The sequence below is a fragment of the Tribolium castaneum genome, chromosome 7 (assembly GCF_031307605.1).
Source record: "Tribolium castaneum strain GA2 chromosome 7, icTriCast1.1, whole genome shotgun sequence".
NCBI classification, from domain to species: domain Eukaryota; kingdom Metazoa; phylum Arthropoda; class Insecta; order Coleoptera; family Tenebrionidae; genus Tribolium; species Tribolium castaneum.
Window position 1 is genome coordinate 18,376,565 of NC_087400.1, and position 21,407 is coordinate 18,397,971.

General features: G+C 29.0%; 1 protein-coding gene across 2 annotated transcripts in view; it reads right to left on the reverse strand.

Annotated features, from left to right (window-relative positions):
* LOC656313 (acyl-CoA Delta(11) desaturase) overlaps positions 1-14,916 on the reverse strand; it is a 30,253-nt gene extending 15,337 nt beyond the window's left edge. The window contains exons 1-2 of one of the 2 annotated variants that reach the window (XM_962850.4): positions 14,776-14,916; positions 3,384-3,623 (exon numbers count right to left, since the gene is read on the reverse strand). In XM_962850.4, the coding sequence (XP_967943.1) occupies positions 3,384-3,621 (238 nt within the window). In that variant the 5' untranslated portion in view covers positions 3,622-3,623; positions 14,776-14,916. 2 annotated transcript variants of the gene reach the window in all.
* Between the last annotated feature and the right edge of the window lie 6,491 nt (positions 14,917-21,407).

Below are 21,407 nucleotides of genomic sequence, written 5' to 3' on the forward strand. Positions count from 1 at the left end.
ACATGACTGTGTACTATCGCATGAAATCATTATCTTATCTGGTTTAGCATAAGCTTAAACAAATTTAGAAAGCATTATTGGCTTTAAAAAAATACAGGGTGTTAGGGAATGACTTAGCAATATTTCGTATGTGAATTTATGATCAGACGGGTTAAAAACCCTTATATCATTTTTCCAAAAAGTGCGTACTTTCTTCAGAAATGTTTATTAAGCCATCTGTTGAGTGCCACTGTGTGGCTTATAGTACTTTATTTAGCAGTTAATTTTTTCATAAAACATAATGGAGATGGAGCCGCGTTTTGAGAATTTTTTAAAATTATAGTTAACATGTTTATTTGTATGGGAGGTTCAAATCCAAAAAACTAAAACTTTTGTAAAATTTAATAACAAAACACAAATTGAAATGGAAGAATAACGTAGTAGACCAAAAAGTTAATTTACTCAGCTGTTTTGTCGATAATATTAGATTTGCGCGAATTTTTATAATTCTAGTTTAGCGGTTCTTAAACTTTAGGACTTTAATTTCAGAACGATTTTTTGATTTACATTCGGTTCACTTTCATAAAAACCATTTTGGTGGAAATTGGGTACTCTTGGCATTAACTTTTATATGAGTTGTCATGGTAATAGGTTAGTCAATTCCACCACAATGGTTTTTATCAAAGTGAACCGAAAGTACAGAAATTTTACTTAATCGATTTGTCTTGCCTTTCTACCTTTAAATTTTTGCTAAACCTTACCCTAACACGCTGTATAGGTAGATACCTGTGAGCAAAGTAGATAGATAATTTGAATCTTTATCACTAAATCAAACGAGAGGATAATACAGGATGGCCCAGCTCAGGTCCCGTCTTCTGTAGCTCAGCTATTGGTACCGTTGGAATTTTTATATTTTTAAAAAAAACTTTAGGGATATGCAAGAAACTCGAAAAACATCCTAACGAGCATTAAAAAATAGCATAGCATTAAAAAAATATTATTAAGAATTCATATTTTTTGGGACACTCTGTATAATTAAAAATATTTTCCTGAAAGACGTCCTAGAGTATAAATAACGTCTACAAAATATCTAAAGTCCAATTTTACTAATAACTGAGCTACAGTAAAAAACAGACAGAATCGGTATAAAAAAATAAATCTAAATAAATCAAATTATCTTTAATTTAAATCTGCGTTTTGACTATAGTTAAATTATTCTAATACTCGTAAACAAATTAAGTCGTTTTTTAATTGTTTAGCTTTTTTTTGGTAAGATTTTAAGTCTTCTTTTTAATTTCTAGATCCTAAATTATAAACATTATTTTAAAACACGCTTCCCATAGCAACGTGTTTTAAACTGAAATGTTAAAAAAAACAACGCTCGTATTATTAATAACTATTTTTATTTGTTGCAATAGAACCACTACGTGCTTCTTCAAGAATTAACGACTCTGTCATGTTTAAATGGGAGGTGGAAATTTTAATATAGGTTTTCTTACGTTCCTTCAAAAATGTCCGTTGTGAAAAGATGTCTGTTATTCGGAGGTGTCCATTAATGGAGATTTGACTGTATTATGACATCGAATTATGAAAAGGATTGATATTTCTTTGCTGCACCAATTAAACAGTAAAAAAATAATAATTAATAATTTTTCACACTATTTGACAAACTTTTATCGGCAGATAAAAGAATATTTGAAATCAAAAATTTACCCAATATGTTAATAAAAGCATAGCATGTATCCCGTTTATATAAGAATTAAATAAATGCAGACCAGTCTCATACACAAGAAATAATGAAATAAATTACGTAAACAGTGCTAATACGAATGTTTGTATTTTCAGTTGATCATTTAAAATAAAAATCGGATAAATGTGAAAAATAAAAAAAAAACGTAAATCATTTGACTCTTAGGAGTAGTACTGTGATACTCGTATAACTGATAAAAATATTTTTTATACTGGCGTTTATGGAAATCTAATACGTCTGCTGATTTTAGCTGCTGACGCTATTTTGGATTGAACAAACTTTATAAAAAGCCATAAAACATGATTCACTTTGACGCACCTGGTAGGTATAAAGATTAAATCTACTCATCCACACAACATCAATTTTTCAAGTACTATTTATCACTAATTCTCTGATAGGTTTAGGACCGGTTTAGAAAACGTTTTAATCGCAATTAAATTTAAATTTAAAGTTAAAAAAAAGATAAAAACCAAAAAAATAGGTTTTACACCTTTAATTTTAAAAATTAATAAAACATATAAGTAAGCTTTTTTGATAACATTATTACTATGTACGTGTGGATCAAGGTCTAACAGACTTATATTAATTAAATTTGATTGTTCTGAAGTATTACAGGGTGTTTACAATTTAATTCCAAAGTTTTTAAACTTTAAAGCCTTTTATTTCGCTTATTTCAAATGGCAACTCCTGTTTATGCAGATTGACCAAACTTACTAAGTCTGTTAGACTTTGTTCAAGACGTACGTACTAATGTGATCAAGAAAGCACGTGACATGTAAGAAACTAGAAAGCCATCTAAATGGCCACTAAAAAATAATAGCATGGCATTTAAAAAAATTATTATGACGTCATACTTTTTGGGATAATCAAAAATATTTTCCTAGAATACGTCCTAAAGTAGAAATAACATCCATAAAATATCTAAAATCCAACTTTACTAATAAGTGAGCTACTGAAAACGACTAAACTGAACTAAGTATTGCATCTTCAAAATGTTAGTTATCTAATGTAATTAATAAATGAGTCAATTTAGGCACATATGTTTTACCTAAACATGTGTTCAATAATACGAATTTATTCATAGAATCATTAAAACTTTGCATAAATATAAAGTAAGCGTAAACAAATAGTATTTTATTATTCGTTAAAAATGAATAAACGAATGCTTTTTACAAATTTTTGTTGTATTTATAATTTTATAGCTTCTTCACACATTTTTCGTATAAATTTTTGTAATTTGAAATATTCAAACTCATTTTACAATTAGACAAGCGTGAATAGCACGGAAGTAAACGCCAAAAAATGTATTAACCTGTCGTAAATAGCTCTTGGAACAAATCCATGACAATTAATTTAGTTCAACAGTAATAGAAATAAATTACCACTCAACAACTGATCAACGATTCATTGTTAGTATTATTACAGATGTAGAAAATTTAAAATTGCGTGACGTGACGCGTTTATTTTTGATTCGCCGGAATTAAATCAGATATGTTTATAATTACGATTTTTATTACTGTAACTGGTCGAAGATAACGAAAGCGTTATATTTAGATACCTAGGCTTTTTGCTTAGTCACCTTTTATCGCACAAAAATCAATCGCTTAATCTATTTGACACCTGTCTATGAATCATTTTACTGAAAATTACTTACCAAAAAGTGTTGTGTATAATCTGGCAGACACAAGGCACAAATACAGTCCATATAAACATCCTACATGAATAAATACTTGTACTGTTAAATCAGGCCATCGAATTCTTGGCCGGAATTCTTCTTTTTTCAATTTGTTTTCTGGAATTTCGGTTTTGGTTAAAGCGTTCAGACGTCGCGATGTCTCTTTAGCAGCAGTTGAACAAGCACCTTTTGAACATTCATCGCTGCCTTCCGTCATTTCTGAAACAAATTTAAAATTACATCTTAATGAACTAAATTTATTAAAACTGCATGCAATTCATTTATCAAATAAATTACACTGAAAATGTTCCGAGGAAAGATTTGGGTGATTCTCTCAGTTAAAACTAGGTGATGTAATTTTTTTTAATATACAGGCTGCAGCATTTTGGATGTCCGAATAGGGAATCTCCGAAACTAAGAGGTTTAGAAAAAAACGAGTGACACATTCTCGGGTCCGTTTTTGTGAAAATAATTTTGGTCAAAACCTCATCCCGCTATCGTCTTTTGTTTTCGACTTATAAACAAAAGTTGAGATTTTAGCGAAATTTCAAAGAATTCATATCTTCCTTATTAACCCTGTTATAAAAGACACACATTTGAAACACAGACACTATAAGGCACTGTTTTTACAGAGAATTTAATAATGTTAACAGCGATTTTTTTTAAATCATTCGTTTAGCCGTAATAGCATTTTAAAGCATTTTATTTTTTTAAATGGGAATTATAGTTGGCTTTGACATTTTCAAAAAGCTTATCTTTTTCTGAACTGAAAACAATATAAATACAGTTTGATATTTGTATATACTTTTGATAAAAAAATATATTTACAATATTTGAAAGTAGTTGGCCATGGAAAAATTATTGCACATAAAAGGTGTGAATAATTTAGAAATTTTGTGAAGGTTATTAAAGTAAAAAATGTGAAATTATAAAAATAAGCTATACCAAAGTTATTTTCAATTAAACAAATATGCAATCGTCGCAAATATTACATAAAAACTATGCAGAAAATTGAAAACAATGTGTCACTAAAATTTTTATGACAGACAATCATACAATTAATAAGATTATTCCTTTTCCGACATTTCATGTTTAATTAGAAAATAGAATGACAATGTAAGTTTGCTATTTTAAATCTAAAAGCAAGTACATAATTTTTATTAATTGCAAAAATTTGACCTAATAATTATTTAGTATGCTGTTTTTGAATTAATAAGTGTTTAAAAAATTATTAAACTTTAAATACTTGTTGCGTAATATGTTTTTAATAGTTTTAATTGAAAATTCAAAATTTTTTCATGGCCTGCTACAAAGAAAAAGCGAAATGTTCAGTTTTTTTTCTAAATATTAAAAAATAATGTATTTACTGAAATAAACATCAAATCAAAAAAGAGCATTCCAAAAATATCACAGCCGCCAATGATTCCTATCAAAAAAATTAAGCTTACTAAACAGAAAGTTAAAAAATCGCTGATAACATTATTAAATTCTCTGCAAAAAAGTGCCTATAATGTCTTTGTTTCAAATGTGTGTCTTTAATAATGAAGAAGATAAGGTTTTTTTTAATTTCGCTAAAATGTCAACTTTTGTTTATAAGTCGAAAACAAAAGACGGGAGCTGGATGCGGTTTTGACCAAAATTATTTTCTCAAAAAACAGAACCAAGAATGTGTCACTCGTTTTTCTCTAAACCTCATAATTTCAGAAATTCCCTGTTCGGACATCTAAAATGCAGCAGCCTGTACATTATTTAAGTGTTTCAAGTAAAAGTCGATTCTTGCAGTAACTACAGGATATTCTGAGTTTTCCTGTTGCAAATTTATCGGAAAATATTCATAGGCGACTTCGCAGTGATTTTTCAAAAATTGGTCTTTTTATATAGAAAAGTTGAATAATTCCTAATCGAAAAGAGATATACCCATAATAGTTTATACAAAGTTCCATTATTTTTTTACGTAGAACCCAATTTTGAAAAAATATATAGGGTGTTCCATTTAAAAAAATATAACTTTAGTTCACCACCCTTTATACAACACCCTGTGTATAACAAAAATATTTTTAGTTTGTGGACTTTAGTTTGCCGATCTATTAGATAATAAAAACAGCATGGCAATATTTTAATAGCAAAAAAGTTATAGACCGATTACACACCCCTGGGTCACGCTGTATGTATACAGAGTGTGAGCCAGTAGTGGGTTATTTCTGAATTATTAATTCCAGCTCACCAAATCGGTAATCGTTAAAAAAATTAATTTAAACCACGATTTGCTAAAATTTCAGTATGGATTATTATTATTTAAAAGATAAAAAACAGTATTGATTAAATTAATGTTTTTAAAAATCAAACGACGTATCCAAGTGGTAAGTAAGTGCAATTAGATTTTTTGTTACATCTTAGAGACATGTCAAAAGTATCCCACTATTGACTTACGCTGTACAAAGTGGTGTAATAAAACTTTTTTTGAGTGTAAATCGGACGCTTTATTGCCGAGAGGATTTTTAACGAGAGGTTTATCATCTACGAGGTGAAATAAATGAACCGAGTTGAATACATTTTATTCTGCGAATGAGACTCAACAAGGCTTAAAATTGCTTTAAGTTTGTTAAGAATAGTCTGACGTTTTACACTGAGAAATGCCAAACTGTTGTCGAAACTTTCTTACACAGGAGAAAAACCATAAATTTTGACAGTGTTGAAGAATAAACATTTAGTTATCTTAGTTTTTGCTGTCAAGACTCTTTGTGATTGTTCTTTTTTTCAACTTCAACTACTATTTTTCTCAAAATGTTCTCAGCAAAACTTAAATGGATTTGAGAAGCTCTTAACAACTTAGGTACTCATTTTCAAATAAAATAATTATTAGGTACCCGCAAATCACCTACATAAACAAAATAATTTAATAACTCAATAAACAAATCTCAATAAATTTTACTTAATTACTTAGCGGCAATATTATTAATGACTTTGAAAACCCATTTAACATCTGGACAACATGCCAAATATAACCATACCAAATTCAACCTTCACTAATAAATTTGCAATAATTTTTGCAAGTTAGATGCTGTTTAAGTACAGTTCACATAAATATAAATGTGACAGATTTCCAAAAACCACTTATATTTCTACTCAGAAAACTGTTAAATTCTGATGTTTTCCTAAATGACTAATAAAAAGAAAGCAACATTTCTGTGAAAAATACATTTTCTTGACAATATTTACAATCAATACGTGTTAACTGTGTTATCAACTGTGATAACATATCTACAGATAAAAATTAACACAAGTAATGCCAAACAATATAAACCTTGCTTTCCAAATTTCAAAAATTGTGAAAAAAAAATTATTAAAAAAAGTACAATTCTTTGTATACAAATGCACGTCCTAGAGATGTTAGCATATTGTAAATAAGTTGTTAAAGATTATGTCATTTGCAAAATAAAATGTTTGGCTAAATCACTCAATAATGCAAACATTGCGAAAAAGAATACACAATTCTTATCATCCAACAAAATTTGTTACCGCCACAAAGTTTGTGTTTGCAAACTTTATAACCAAAGTTAAAGTTAGAAATCCATACGTTTTTTGATAAATTATTACACGAAACACCTGACCAATAACATGAAAACTGCCATTCTTGACTTTCCCCCTTAATTTCACGCCCTATCCTAAATTATTATTTTATCGACTGACTCTCATCACCACTTGTTCAATCAAAACAAGTGGATGCTATTAGTAAATGGGTTCTTTTATAGCTTACTACAAGAATACAATTCATTGTTATCTATTTCGGTTAAAAGGAATCGTGTCAAATCTAGTTACAACAAAATCGATTCCAACTTTAATTTTCACCTACTATTTTATTGTGCGTAATAGCACTTTAAAAAGTGTAAATTTTTTGATTAATAATTCCAGAAAACAAATGTGAATGTTGCAGATGGTTTCGTTTGATAATTGAAATGAAAATTAACGTTGATTACCGAGTAATAATTAAATAAAATTACCTAGGTACTTTTAAAGTTTCGTGCAATTATTTTAATTAAATACCATACAAATTACTGATCTGATGTTCTTAGCTTCCAAAATAAAATAATAAACTGCGTTCATTTTACGATTTTTTAAATACCTGTTCTATACTTTTTTCCAAAACTACATTAGAAACTTTTCCTCAAAATATACCCTAATTTTTTTAAATTATTTCCCGTGAATTAAATACCTATTACCTGTTCGTTGCAAATTGTTCTTTATTCTTTCATAATTTTATTATCAATATATATTTTTTACTTTGTAATATACAGGCTGATTCTTTTAATTAAGACCTCTATTAGGAACTTTATAACTTCAAATATAGCTACAGCTTTAACATTTTGTATACAATCTAAATCGACCATTCTGAGTTCAACTAAATAATTTTCAAAATGGCTAAATTTTCGGAACTATGAGAAATTGGTGCCAACTTTAACATTTTAAATAGTAACCACCTATTTTTATTGAATTTTTGAATTTGCGCCTTGAAACTGAGTAAAATGTACCTTAACTATTAGTACTTATTTGTCATAGTTTTTGACGTCTGTCAATTTTTTAATACAAATTTTCAGTGGTTCATTTAAAATATCACAACTCGTGAACTCTCTACAGTAAGTGAATAATTCTTTATTCATGTGATAGCCAAAGGTTCCAAAGGTTTTTCAAATCTTCAAGATAGTTAATTGTTAAATTACAAAGCTACTATGATTCTTTTAAAAATGGTTAAAAAACGATTATAAAACAGTTCTTTCAAATGGAATCACCCTGTTTTTTCAATCGCAATCAAAAGAACATCAATTTTTGTGCAAACTTTCATTACCACCTTCTGTATCTATCTCCCACAGTTTTTTAAATAATCGCAAAAAACTGAATTTTAACTGATTGTTTTTATTTTTAATCAAGTAAACCTTCGAAAGATACTACAAAATTGTGCAAATAATTAAAAGAAATGCCCGATTTGTTCACCATTTTCATTCAAGAAGTCCAAATTCGATGGCAGACTGACTGAGATACTTTACATAATTCACTAAGTTATAATAAACTATTTTTAAATATTATTGTTTTACTGCTTATTCCATAATGAACCAGATAAAAACTAAATAAAATATTAAAGTTTGACAATTGTTGACCATTTTACAAGGTCTACTTGATTAGCTGTGAAAATTACGAATTAAAATCTATTTTTGTGATTTTTTTCAAAAAGTGTAAGAGAATGGTATAGTGGCGGTCAGCTCGGTTTGCGCCATCAATTTCATTTTTTCATTACCAACACAAAGCTGTAAAAAAATTATCAAAAACAATGCAAATTTAAACAACTAAGAGGTATCTAAGGGTGGTATCCTTGAACATTAATTTACATGTGCACTTCGACAACACCGTCAAGTGTCACATTTGTCAACCTGACACTGACAGTAAATTGTAGTCGTCGTCGCATGGTTGTCGAAAGTATTATCGGTGTTAATCGTAAGTATTTTCCGTTCGTTTATTGTGTTTTGTGATTTGCGTTTCGTTAGGTTTTTGATTCTGCGTTTATTAGTTCTTGTTTTGTGAATCTGTATTTTTTGTAACAACTCATAATTTAAACACTTCGTAACCTCAAAAAATATTTGATAGTTTGTCACCACTATGGCCCTGCTATGTAAACGTAGTGACATAAATGTCAGATGACGCACATGCAAATGGAGCTGAGCGCTACCATATAGGACGTATTGATAAAAGTCACCAGAAATATCGCTATTCTTTCGATTGCCGTTAAGGAAATAAGATCGTTCCATTGCAAAAAACCAAGTTATAGCAGTTTTTTGAAAAAAAATCATACTAGCCATGAATTTTGACAGTTGACAATTTCGAAAATTCTAGAAAACTCTCCAAACCTTCGGTTATCGATTGAAAAAAAAATTATTCACTTATCGCAAAGGAACTGTGATATCTTAGATAAACCCTTGTAAATAAAACTTTTAACAAAAAAATGACATACAGGGTGTCCCTGCAATGTAAAAAAGTCAATTATTGACCTTTAAATGTAAAAACAAATAATCTCTTTTTACAAATTATTGTAAAATTATTTGTATTATTTACAAATTATTTCCAAGTATACCTACAGTGTGCCTCTGAAATTAGCTACAACACAAACTTATGACCTTCAAGTTGTCTCTCTAAAAACATTAACAGTTCAAAATTCAAAAGATCTTTAGCATTAAGAATTAAAAAAAATTATTACCTATTGTTTCAGTAAACAAAAAGTGAAATTTTCTGCTAATAATAACTTTAATGTTACCCTTAGGCCATTATTTGTAATTACATACATTACAGTGAAATAACTAAAATTTTTCTTAATAGCGAATTTTTAAATTTCCGTATAAACTCCAACAAACAGTCTGTGATGGAGTTGCTATGGTTATGATATGGTTTACTATAGTAACAATGGTGCTCATGAAAAGTGTGCATTGTTGTTGAAATTAACTTTTAAAGTGAAATATCTTTTTAGTTATCAAATTAAGGCATTTGAAACTTTATGTTTTTAGATAGACAATTTAATAATCTCTGAGAAGCAAGAACAAAAATAGAGTGTTCCATTTAAGTTTTTCAAAATATTCAATTTTTAACAAACTTCTTAATTTTTCTGTTTCTAATTGTAATACGCTAAACAATTGGAACAGTTTAAACTTTTTCCTTTAAAGTGGTGACAGTCCTACTTTTCTACAATTCTCTGTTTTGGTGTAATAAATTTTTAAATAAAACATGTTTATGTAAAAAAAAATATTTCAAAAACTAAGCAGAATCAACCAATACAAGTTGAGATTAAAATCATCAATATTAAAATCTACGTTAAAAAATGGATCAAAATTTAGGGTGTTCCATTTGAAAAAACATAACTTTAGTGTTTTTTTATAAGTACCAACAACTTAAGTAAATTTTACTCAGCTTGAATTCAAATATTCAATAAAAATGTGTGGTTACTATCAAAAATTTCAAACTTGGCGCCAATTTTTTGTAGTTCCGGAAGCTCAATGATTTTGAAAATTATTTAGTTGAACTCAGAATGGTTGATTTGGATCATAAACAAAATTTTAAAGCTCTAGCTACATTCAAAGTTAAAAAGTTCCTAATATAGGTCCTAAACTAACCACCCTGTATGCACACAAAAATATGTCTAGAAAAGAATGTTGATAACAAAATGAATAATAAATTAATAAAAATATATTCAGTGATTGTCAATTATGTATGTATATGACATTGACCTAAAGCTTGGCTTTTGACCTCTTGTGGTGTTAACCGCCTAAACATTGATGATTTTTTGAGTATCACATCAACAAACTACTTTTGTTGCAAATTCGCTGACCTCTATCAGACAACCTTGTGCCACTGCCGTGTAATCTTTAACGAAAGTTCAGTCAACCTAACAACAGTTAAACTAAACAAAATCTAACAAGTTTTAAATAAACGAGAAAATTGGGTTCTTTTTAATTCATGAAACAAATGCCAATGATTTATCACTTCAAAAAAATCTAAAAAGTAAAAATCAAAAGAAAATTTATTAAACAAACACTTTCAGTAAGCACAAGCAAACCTGCATCAGTTAGGCAGTTAATGAGATTTTGTGTCTAATTTTAATATTTTATTTGCATTTGATCTATTTTATCTTACTTAACTCTTACTAATACCCTTACTAACACTTTCAAGTTTAGAATATCATGTATTTAAATGTTGTCTTTAGAGAAAGTATTGTAATAGAAAAATGAGAAAAGTACTCATAAAAGAAAACCTAGAAAAAGTTTCATGTTGATGTCTATTGAAAGTAAATGATGATATAAAAAATTAATAATGTGTGCCAATAAATTTATTGATATATTGTAATCAAACTTATGCCCAAATTTGAAACCTAAAACAATCATAACAATTATTTTTGAAATTAACACAAAGTTAAAAATTTGTGCCAACCTTGATAGAGATAGACTGATAAAGTGATAACAACGATAACTGATAATAAATTTACTTTAAAATTACTAAATTGATTTTTACCTTCTTGAACAATGTCTACTCAAGATTACAAATTAGTCATTAAATACCACAAAAAGCACAGTATACAAATAGTATATTATTATACTAGTTTAGAAGACGTTCTATTATGGCACGAATGGTTTTGGCGCACGAGGAAAAAGTGCTCCAATAGAATGAGTGCCACAATTAAGTCCCATAAAACGATTGTAATATACTATTTTTCTACTTTCTATTTATTGTTTTTTTTTGTTTAGTTTAACATATCAAAATCTGTTAAAACTATGTTCTCTTAATTTTGTTAATTATTCGAACTTTATCAATAAACGACTTTACGCTGGTGACAAATCACACACTAAATTACAGTGACGACTTATGACACCCAGCCCAGCATTGCCAAAAATTCCTAAAAATTTACTAAAAGGAGTTGCACAAAAGTGCACAATCTGTGAAACCAAAGTAGAAAAAAAGAAATTATAAACCCATACTCAATACATTATCGCAAAATGTTAATTAATAATATTTAATGCAGTATGATGGTGTTAGTGAGCTTCCCTTCCTAATCAAAAAACAAAAAAAAACTGAAAATTTTATCGTTATTGTTCAACAACAATGTTAATAGCTCTTTGTTAAATTAGAAAAAAAAATTAAACTTCAAAGATATATTATTTTTATTAACTTAATAGAAGATAAAAAAGAAGAGGTTTGTTGCAAGTTGTATTTGAATGATTTAAGAAAAAATATTACTTCTATTACCCAACTTGCTGAAGTTTAATTTTAAATATTTATTATTGTAGCATGTTGTTATAGAAAATACAATAAAATTGAGATAAAACGTTTTCCGGAAGTTTTTATAAATGTTTAGTTCAATTTTTCCAATTATACATATTAAAATTTAAAATACTATACAGGGTGCTGCAGTTTGGGTGTCCGAATAGGGGACTAAGAGGTTTAGATAAAAATGAGTGACACATTCTCGGTTCCGTTTTTTGAGAAAATAATTTTGGTCAAAACCATATCCCACTATAGTCTTTTGTTTTTGACTTATAAACAAAAGTTGACATTTCAGCGAAATCTTTAAAAATTCATATCTTCGTTATTATAAAAGATGCATATTTCAAACAAAGACATTATTTAACTATTTTTTAACTATTCGTTTAGCGGTAATAACAAAGTTTTATTATTTTAAATAGCAATCATAGGCGGCTGTGACATTTTTGAAAAACTTTTTTTCCGATTAGACATCCATTTGTATAATATAATACATTAATTTTTAATATTGCAGAAAAAACATAACATTTCGCTTTTTCTTTGTAGTAGACCATGAAAAAATTTGGATGCCTAATAAAAACTATGAAAAATACATATATTACCCCACAAGTATTTATAATTTAATGATTTTAAACACTAATTAATTCAAAAACAGCATAATAAATAATTATTACGTCAAATTTTTGCAATTAATAATAATTATTTTTTTAGATTTAAAATGGCAAGCTTACATTGTCATTCTATTTTCTAATAAAACATGTAATATGGGAAAAAGAAAAATTGAAAATAACTTTAACATAGCTTATTTTGATAATTTCACATTTTTAACAGCTTCGTTGTCTGTTTGTCCGTTTCACATTTTTGGAGCCAAATTTGAAAAGGTTCCCGTTTTGCATACTTACTTAATCTGCGTGACAATGCAATCCTATGTGGTTAAAGAGGTTAAATAGGGTTTTGAAGTTTTAAGTTATATTTACAAATGGGTTTTCGATGTGTGCATACCGTAAATTATACCAACATTAACGGTATGTTAGTCATTGGGAAATACATAAATAGCTAATCCTTTTCATTACGTTTCGTTACAAACAAATGTCACTATTTTTTTAAATTAATTTATCTTGGACGATAGAGTATAGACACAGAACAGAGGTTAGGATGTTCTTTTAATGCTAACAGCTGTTTTCTATCACATTCCACTAATCAAGTTTGCACAAATCAACAAAATAATGGTGTTACAATAATACGGCGAAACTAAATCTCAGAGCAAAAAACGTTTAGAATAAATAAAGAGTAAAAAGCGCTAAATAAAAAAAATGTTTTTTTTTAGAAAAAAGCTCTAATTTAAAAAATGCACTAAAAAGTAAAAAACAATGTTTTTCTATCAGAGGAGAATATTTTTGCTTGCAAATAAGGATTTTAAAATTTAAAAAAGCTTTGAAAACGGTCATAACAATACGGCTTAACGGAATTACGTTCTTAAAGTAAGCACTGTTCCTAAAGCTTTTATAAAATTTAAAATTCTAATTTGTAAGCAAAAATATTCTGTTCTGATAGAAAAACATAATTTTTTACTTTTTAGTGCATCTTTTAAACAAAAGCATTTTTCTAAAAAAAACATTTTTTATGTAACATCTTTTTTAATTATTTTAATAACCGTTCACAAAATTTCGAGATTCTTCACACCTATAATGTGAAATAATTTTTCACACGGCCAACTACTTTCAAATATTATAAATATATTTTTTATCAACATTATTATAAGAATATCAAACTGTATTTATATTGTTTTCAGTTAAGAAAAAATAAGCTTTTCGGAAATGTCATAGGTAACAATAATTTCTGTTTAAAAAAAATACTTCACTTCACTGATAACATTATTAAATTCTCTGTAAAAAAATACTATAATGCCTTTGTTTCATATGTGTATTTTTTATAATAAGAAAAATATGAATTTCGCTAAAATTTTACCTTTTGTTTTAAGTCGAAAACAAAAGACGTTTTTTTCTTTTAACCTCTTAGTTTCGAAGATCCCTTCGGACATCCAAAACGCGGCACCCTGTACAAAAGCATAACTAAACGTTTTGTACTATTTTTCCCTTTAGAAATTGATATACGCGAGTCCCTACATTATTTTGGTCAAGACCTGAACAGAAAACATGATATGTATTTAAATCAAACTATAAAACTAAAATGACATCATAGCGGACAATGACAAAACTAAGTTTTTAATCTCTTATAATGACTGTATGAGGTAAGCGTAGGTAATATTGTAAATTATGTAAACAAGCATAACCAAAGTAGGCTAAACAAGCAGAACTACTTTTGTCATAAAATTGCAACAATTAATTCGTTCGTCAATTTGCAATAATAACATTCAACCGCAGCCAATCCCAAAATTTCCAAAAACCCAAAATCTTTATCATTCGAACTCTACTTATAAAATGTGGAATAGTCAAGCGTACACCGCAACCCGTGTGAAAGTAAACACTTAAGTACTCAGTGCAGGTGTAAACATTTTTTCACTTTTATTAATCCAAATGTGTTTAAAAAACTCCAAATTAAAGCGAAATCAACTTACTTGTTTTGCAACAGTCAAAATTGCAAGACCACTTCACTTACTAAAAGTGGTGCACATCTCACATTCAACGTTCGTTCATTCACTAAATCTCGCTTCAGAGATAACGGCAAAATTTTCCTGCGATCGGTCGCCGTATCTCCTGTTGACAGCAGATCCGAAGGCTCGCCTGCCGCCACGTGGTAATCACTGAACTTTACGCAAACGTAACACAAACACATTCAACGCCAACTGCGATCTACTGCTCGCCTGCGTTTGAAATGTTTTGGTGCTTGCGGGGAAAGACGTGCGCCACCACGCCTTCGACAACAACCTGTAGATATATGATGTAATTGTTGAAAGTTGCCTATGGAAGAACCGGAAGGAGTGGTTCCAAGTTCAAGTGAAGCAGGAAGTGGAGCGTTTGTTTTCTGCGATTCAAAGCATTTCGTTTCGATGGATTGAAAATCAAGACGGTTTGCAGCTTCTAGAAAAATTGTAAAAAATATCATATTAAAAATAAAAACAATAAAAAAATAATTAAAATAAAAAATAAAAATATTAAAATATCATTGGTAATGAGTGTATTACGTCAGCAATATATCTTTTGATAGGAATAATGTTCTTTGTTCTTTGTCTGAGAATTTGAAACACACTTGATTTTCAAAAATTACCAGATACAGTACCCAATGTTTGGATAATAGGAACAAAAAATTTGCAGACCCCGTTCAGAATACGAAAACGTTGGGATATTATACAGGTTGTTCCTTCTAAACCCCACATTAGAAGTATTGCGAGTTGTAATAATGATAGTCATTTCAAAATTTGTGTACAACCATAATCTTTTAGGTCCTACTCAATGAGAATATTTTCAAGATGGCAGCACCACCGGTTATACCGGAAGTCGCTATCAACTTCCTTATTTTAAATGGAAAGTTATAGTTTTGAATGCGTTTTTGTATTACTGGAGTTATTTTAAGGTAGTTCTCATAAGCTTTCCCGATACCTACCTAAATTAAAACGTTTACGAAATATTTATAGTTTTTATTTTATTTTTTGGATTTGCACCTTCTAGTTCAAAAATCGATCACTCTGCCTTTTTTTAAATTTGGAAATATTTTTCAGCTCATTTGAAAGTGGAAGCCTAAATCTTTCCTTTGGTGTTTTCAGATTTCTAAAAAAAAATAACAAGCTCTAAATTTTTAAAGTTAAGTTTGCAGAACTTAGAGCATCCATAACTCATTTTTTTCAAATGAAATACCAAAAGTTTTATTTCACTAAATAGTAGAGAATTCAATTTTGCATCGATCTTTATTAACGTTCCTTAGACTTATGTTTGATAAAACAGTAACATAACTTGAAAATTGTTACAGATAGGTACCTATAGGGAATACTAATACAGCTCGATGCAGAACAAAATTCTCCCCCATCTCATAAAATAAAAATTGGGACATCCCATTTGAAAGAATTAAGTTATGGGTACTTGAAATAGTCCAAGCTAAACCTTAAAATTTTTGGGTTTATTAACTTCATTGTCAATTTTGAACACACTGAAGAACAGATATTGGCGAGTTACTGATTTTTTAAATGACGGGTGCAAATCTATACATTTTCAAAAAATCTTAAATATCTCGAAAACGGTTAAACTTAGGTATAGGGAAAGCTGAAAAAACTTTCTTAAAATAACTCAACTAAACCAAAAACGCAGTGTAAAATAAAAAGTTAGTAGCGACTTCCGGTATAACCGGAAGTGCTGCCATCTTGAAAATATTTTCATTGAGCAGAACTCAACGGATTATGACTGGGTACCAACTTCCAGATATTAATCTATATTAGAACTTTAAATACTTCTAATGTTGGGTTTAGACAGAACAGCCTGCAGAATTCATAGTAAATAATATCAATAATCTGAACACGCATTCGGAGTACAGATACCTTGCATATCCAATTAACCATGCAAATGCATATTTCTACCACAAAAATTATACTCAGTGGCTAAAAAAAAACGTATTTCCAAATAAAAAAATACAAAATTAAAAAATGTATTTCAAACAGTTACGTTCTTTCTACAAAATAAAATAATCAAGAGTTTAAATGTACAGGGAATGGTTTAGCAAAAATTTAAAGGTAGATAGAAAACGGCAAAACGAATCGATTCAGTAAAATTTTTGTATATCGAAAATGCAGTTTTTCCAAAACACCGTTCTGAACTTTAGATATCAAATTTTAAAAACCGCTGAACTAGAATAATAAAAATTAGCGTGTAGGATAAACTGCAGCTCAGAATAATCCACTGTGGATAAGTGAAACACATTTCCAAAGAATTGTTTTGGTGAATGTTTGGTGCGGCAATCATTTTGAACACCTTTTTCCATAAAAAACGTTGTTTGTCCCCCAGTTTATTGTTGTAATTTGTGATTTTGAAAAAATTGTTTTACCTACCTTTAATGTTTTATTCTTTCATACATTTTGTATAAAATTTTACACACCGAAAACACTTTCTCTATCATTCCACGAGCACTGAATGACACTAATGATTCTCTGCGCTAATGTCAGAGTGACATAAGGTGATAGACAACTTGGATTCAACTTGCAAATCCTAATTTAAATTGGATCAAAGGTATGTTTTTTGGGTTGCATTCGCAGATCGTCAGGCTCTTTATTTTGTCTGACTTTGGTTCACCATTCTGTATACAACACCCTGTGTATAATAAAAGTATATTTAGTTTGTGTCGATCTATCGTATAATAAAACCAGCAATGGCAATATTTATAAAGTTATAGACAAAGGTATAGACCGATTACACACTCCTGGGTCACTCTGTATGTAAACAGATTTTGTTTTTAGGTAGAATTTTTTTTGAATTTAGCAATTTCTACAAGGTGAGCTCAGTTATTATTAAATTGGAGTTTTATATTTTGTAGATGTTATTTTTACTGTAGGAAAATACTTTTTTTAAAGCATGCTATTATTTTTTGTGCTCATTAGGATACCTTTTTATCTTCTCACATGTCCCTAAAGTTTTTTTCAAATCGGTTCAGAGATTACTGTAAAAAAAATAAAAACTTAAAAAATCAGTTTTACACCTTTAGTTTTAAAAATTATTAAAAAACAGAAACAGTGCTTTTTTGATGGCATTATTACTAGGTATGTATTTAAACAAGGCCTAACAGACTTAGTAATTAATCTTAATTGATTTGAATTACTACAGGATATTTACAATTTGTTTCTAAACCTTTAAAACTTTAGAGCTTTTAATTTTGCTTATTTTATTAAATGGCAACCCCATTTATTTTTCTACCATTTAATGCAGAATTAAAAATGGAACAATTTTTTATATAAACTAACGTATAAATCCTAAATATTCGGAGTTATTTGTTAAAAACTCATTCTGTCAATGACAAATGACTAATGATTAAAAGTCGAACATAGTTAAAGTTTTTGGCAAATAACTGAGAAAGTGTTAGTATTTGCAAAAGGGTAGTGATAACAAAAAATAATACTTTTTTAATTCCGCATCAAATGATCTAAAAATTAACAGGGTTGGAGCCATATTCGGCTTTTATTAATTAAATTTGTCAACAAAACAGCAAACAAAACAAGTTTTTAATAAATAACTCCAAATGTGTTGAAATTTACGTTAAGGATGTAGTAATAAGAATAAGTTCGTTTGTTAATTCTGCATCGAGAATGGTATAAAAATAAACTGGGGTTCCCATTTAATAAGCAAAATAAAAGGCTTTAGAATTTAAAAAGTTTGGAAATAAATTCTTAACAGCCTGCAGTAATTCAATCAATCAAACTTACTTAACAAGTCTGTTAAACCTTGTTTAATACTTACATAGTAGTAATGTCAAAAAAGCACTGTTTTTGTTTTTTATTGAATTTTAAAACTGAAGGTGTAAAACCGATTTTTGTTTTGTTTTAACAATCCCTGAACCGATAAAAAAACTTCAGAGGTATATAAGAAGATTAAAAGGTATCATAATGAGCACAAAAAAGTAATAGCAAACCATTAAAAAAATATATTATTATGACGTCATAGCTTTTTTGAGACACTCTGTATAATTAAAAATATTTTCCTGAAATGTGTCCTAGAGTATAAGTATCATCTACAAAATATCAAAACTCCAACTTTAATAATAACTGAGCTACAGAAGACGGGAGCAGGGATGGACCACCTGTATAAACATTTAATCTGAAAAAAAAATCATCAAGAAAATTTCATATTAAGAACAATACCTAATTATTGTAACTTTTTATTCTGACACAGAAATAAATGACATCGTAGATTTCTTGAAAGCAGATTTTCCCGAAATCCAATGTGAAGCTCTGCCTTCCAAACACCCGGAAGAATATTCTTCATTCAAGGTTTCCGTTTATTCGACAAACAAAACGAATGTTTTGGATCCATCCCTGTGGCCTAGTGGTGTCCATATTCGAGAGTTTTTTCAGAAGAAGCAACATGCAAGGAAAACTTCATAGTTCCTAGGCGGGAAGACTTGAAGATGTTGGTCATAAATGCTCAGTCTCTGCAATCGAAGATATCCGAATTTGAACTGTTGATTGAAGATGAGATGTACTCCATAGTAGCAGTCAGTGAGCATTGGTTAAAAGAAGAAGAAGTGGTGAGGCTAAACTTCAGTAACTTTTCTATAAAATCTACTTTCAGTAGAAAAACCAGTTCACACGGTGGCTCAATGCTCCTGACCAGAAAAAGATTTTATTCATGACGCTTCTTTAGATATAAATTGTAAGTTTGAAAAATTTATTAATGTTATAAGTGAAAAGTGTGATCGTGCTTTCCCGGAAATTAAGGTGAAATATAAATCTAAAAACAGTATGGTTGTGAATTGGTTTGACAAAGATTTACTACTTTTAAATAATAAATTACGGATTTTAGATGACATACATAAAATTGATCAGTCAAATATTTCCAGGGAGGCAAGGAATAAGCTTCGTAAACTATATAGAGAACAAATTAAATTAAAACGGATATTCTATTCTAAAAAATATATTGATAAATCTAGTAATAAATCCAAAGCAGCTTGGAATATTATAAATAATTCTTGTGCGTCAAGGAAACATGTTGACGAGAATAGTAAAGACAGCAACATTAGTAGCGACGCTTTTAACGACTTTTTTTCTTCTATTGCTTCAGAACTGGCAAAGGGACTACCAGATAAAGCAATAGATCCCATAAATATAATGATGTTTCATTGTTCAGATTTAGATTCTAGAGTAAATTTTGCATCCTCTGAGGTTTCCTGCGCTACAGTTCGCGATATTATAAATAACATGAAATCTAGTAACTCTATGGATATATATAACTTAAACACTCGTATTATTAAGTATATTAAAGATCTTATAGTGTCTCCTTTAACTCGTTTAATTAATTTTTGTATTACTACTTCTATTTTTCCAGACTGTCTAAACATAGCTGTGGTAATACCACTCTTGAAACAAGGGGACGTTAACGTTGTTAATAACTATAGACCAATATCTTTACTTCCAATTTTTTCCAAAGTACTTGAAAAAGTCTTATACTTGCAATTAGTTCATCATTTTGAAGTCAATAATCTATTCACAGACAGTCAATTTGGATTTAGACAGGGCCAAAATACAATTAGTGCAGTTACCAAATTTGTAAAATATATGACAGATTGTTTGGAAGAAGGAAGCTATGGTATAGGAACTTTTCTTGACCTCTCCAAGGCTTTTGACTGCGTTCATCACCACATTTTATTACGAAAATTATATTTTTATAACTTGCTACCTAGTAGTTGTAAAATGATAGCATCATTTTTAAGCAACAGATCACAGCTTGTAAGACACAAAAGAATTGACTCAGGCAAAAATCGTGTTGAATTAGGAGTGCCCCAAGGCTCTGTACTTGGGCCACTTCTTTTTATTATTTATATAAATGATTTTTCTTCATATATGGAAAATAAAAGTATACATTTTGCAGATGATACAACTCTAATGGAAAAAAACGAAAATCTGTCTACAGCGTTAAAAATCGTAGATGATGCACAGTCAAAGGCTTTGTCTTGGTTCGAATCCAATAAATTAACATTAAACAAAAATAAAACAAATACATTCGTTTTTTCATTAAAGAAAAAAATAGATTTTGTGGAAGGATCTACAAAATTTTTAGGAATCTTTCTTGACTCCTCATTGAGGTTTAATACACATTCAGAAAAGGTTGCAAAATTACTTTGTAGTGGTATTTTTGCACTTCGCAATTTAAAAGATCAAGTTCCTCCTGAAACTCTAAAAACTCCATTTTATTCATTATGCCAGTGTCACATCAGTTATGGACTATTAGTATGGGGTCATTCTGCTTCCATTTCTACAATTTTCAGATTACAACGTCGAGCTATCCGTATAGTAGGAGGTCTAAAATATAGAGAAGACTGCAAATATGTTTTCAGGAATTTTAATGTACTTACTGTTCCTTGTATGTATATTTATCAGTGTTTAAATTATATAAAATCTAACATAGAGAATTTTAAATCACATAGTAACATTCACGAATATAGTACACGTCACAGAGATAAAATTTGCCTACACAGTATTCGCTTAAAAAGCTCCGAAAACGGCACCGGAAACCTAGGAATAAAATTTTTTAATGCGTTGCCTGATGATATTGCTAA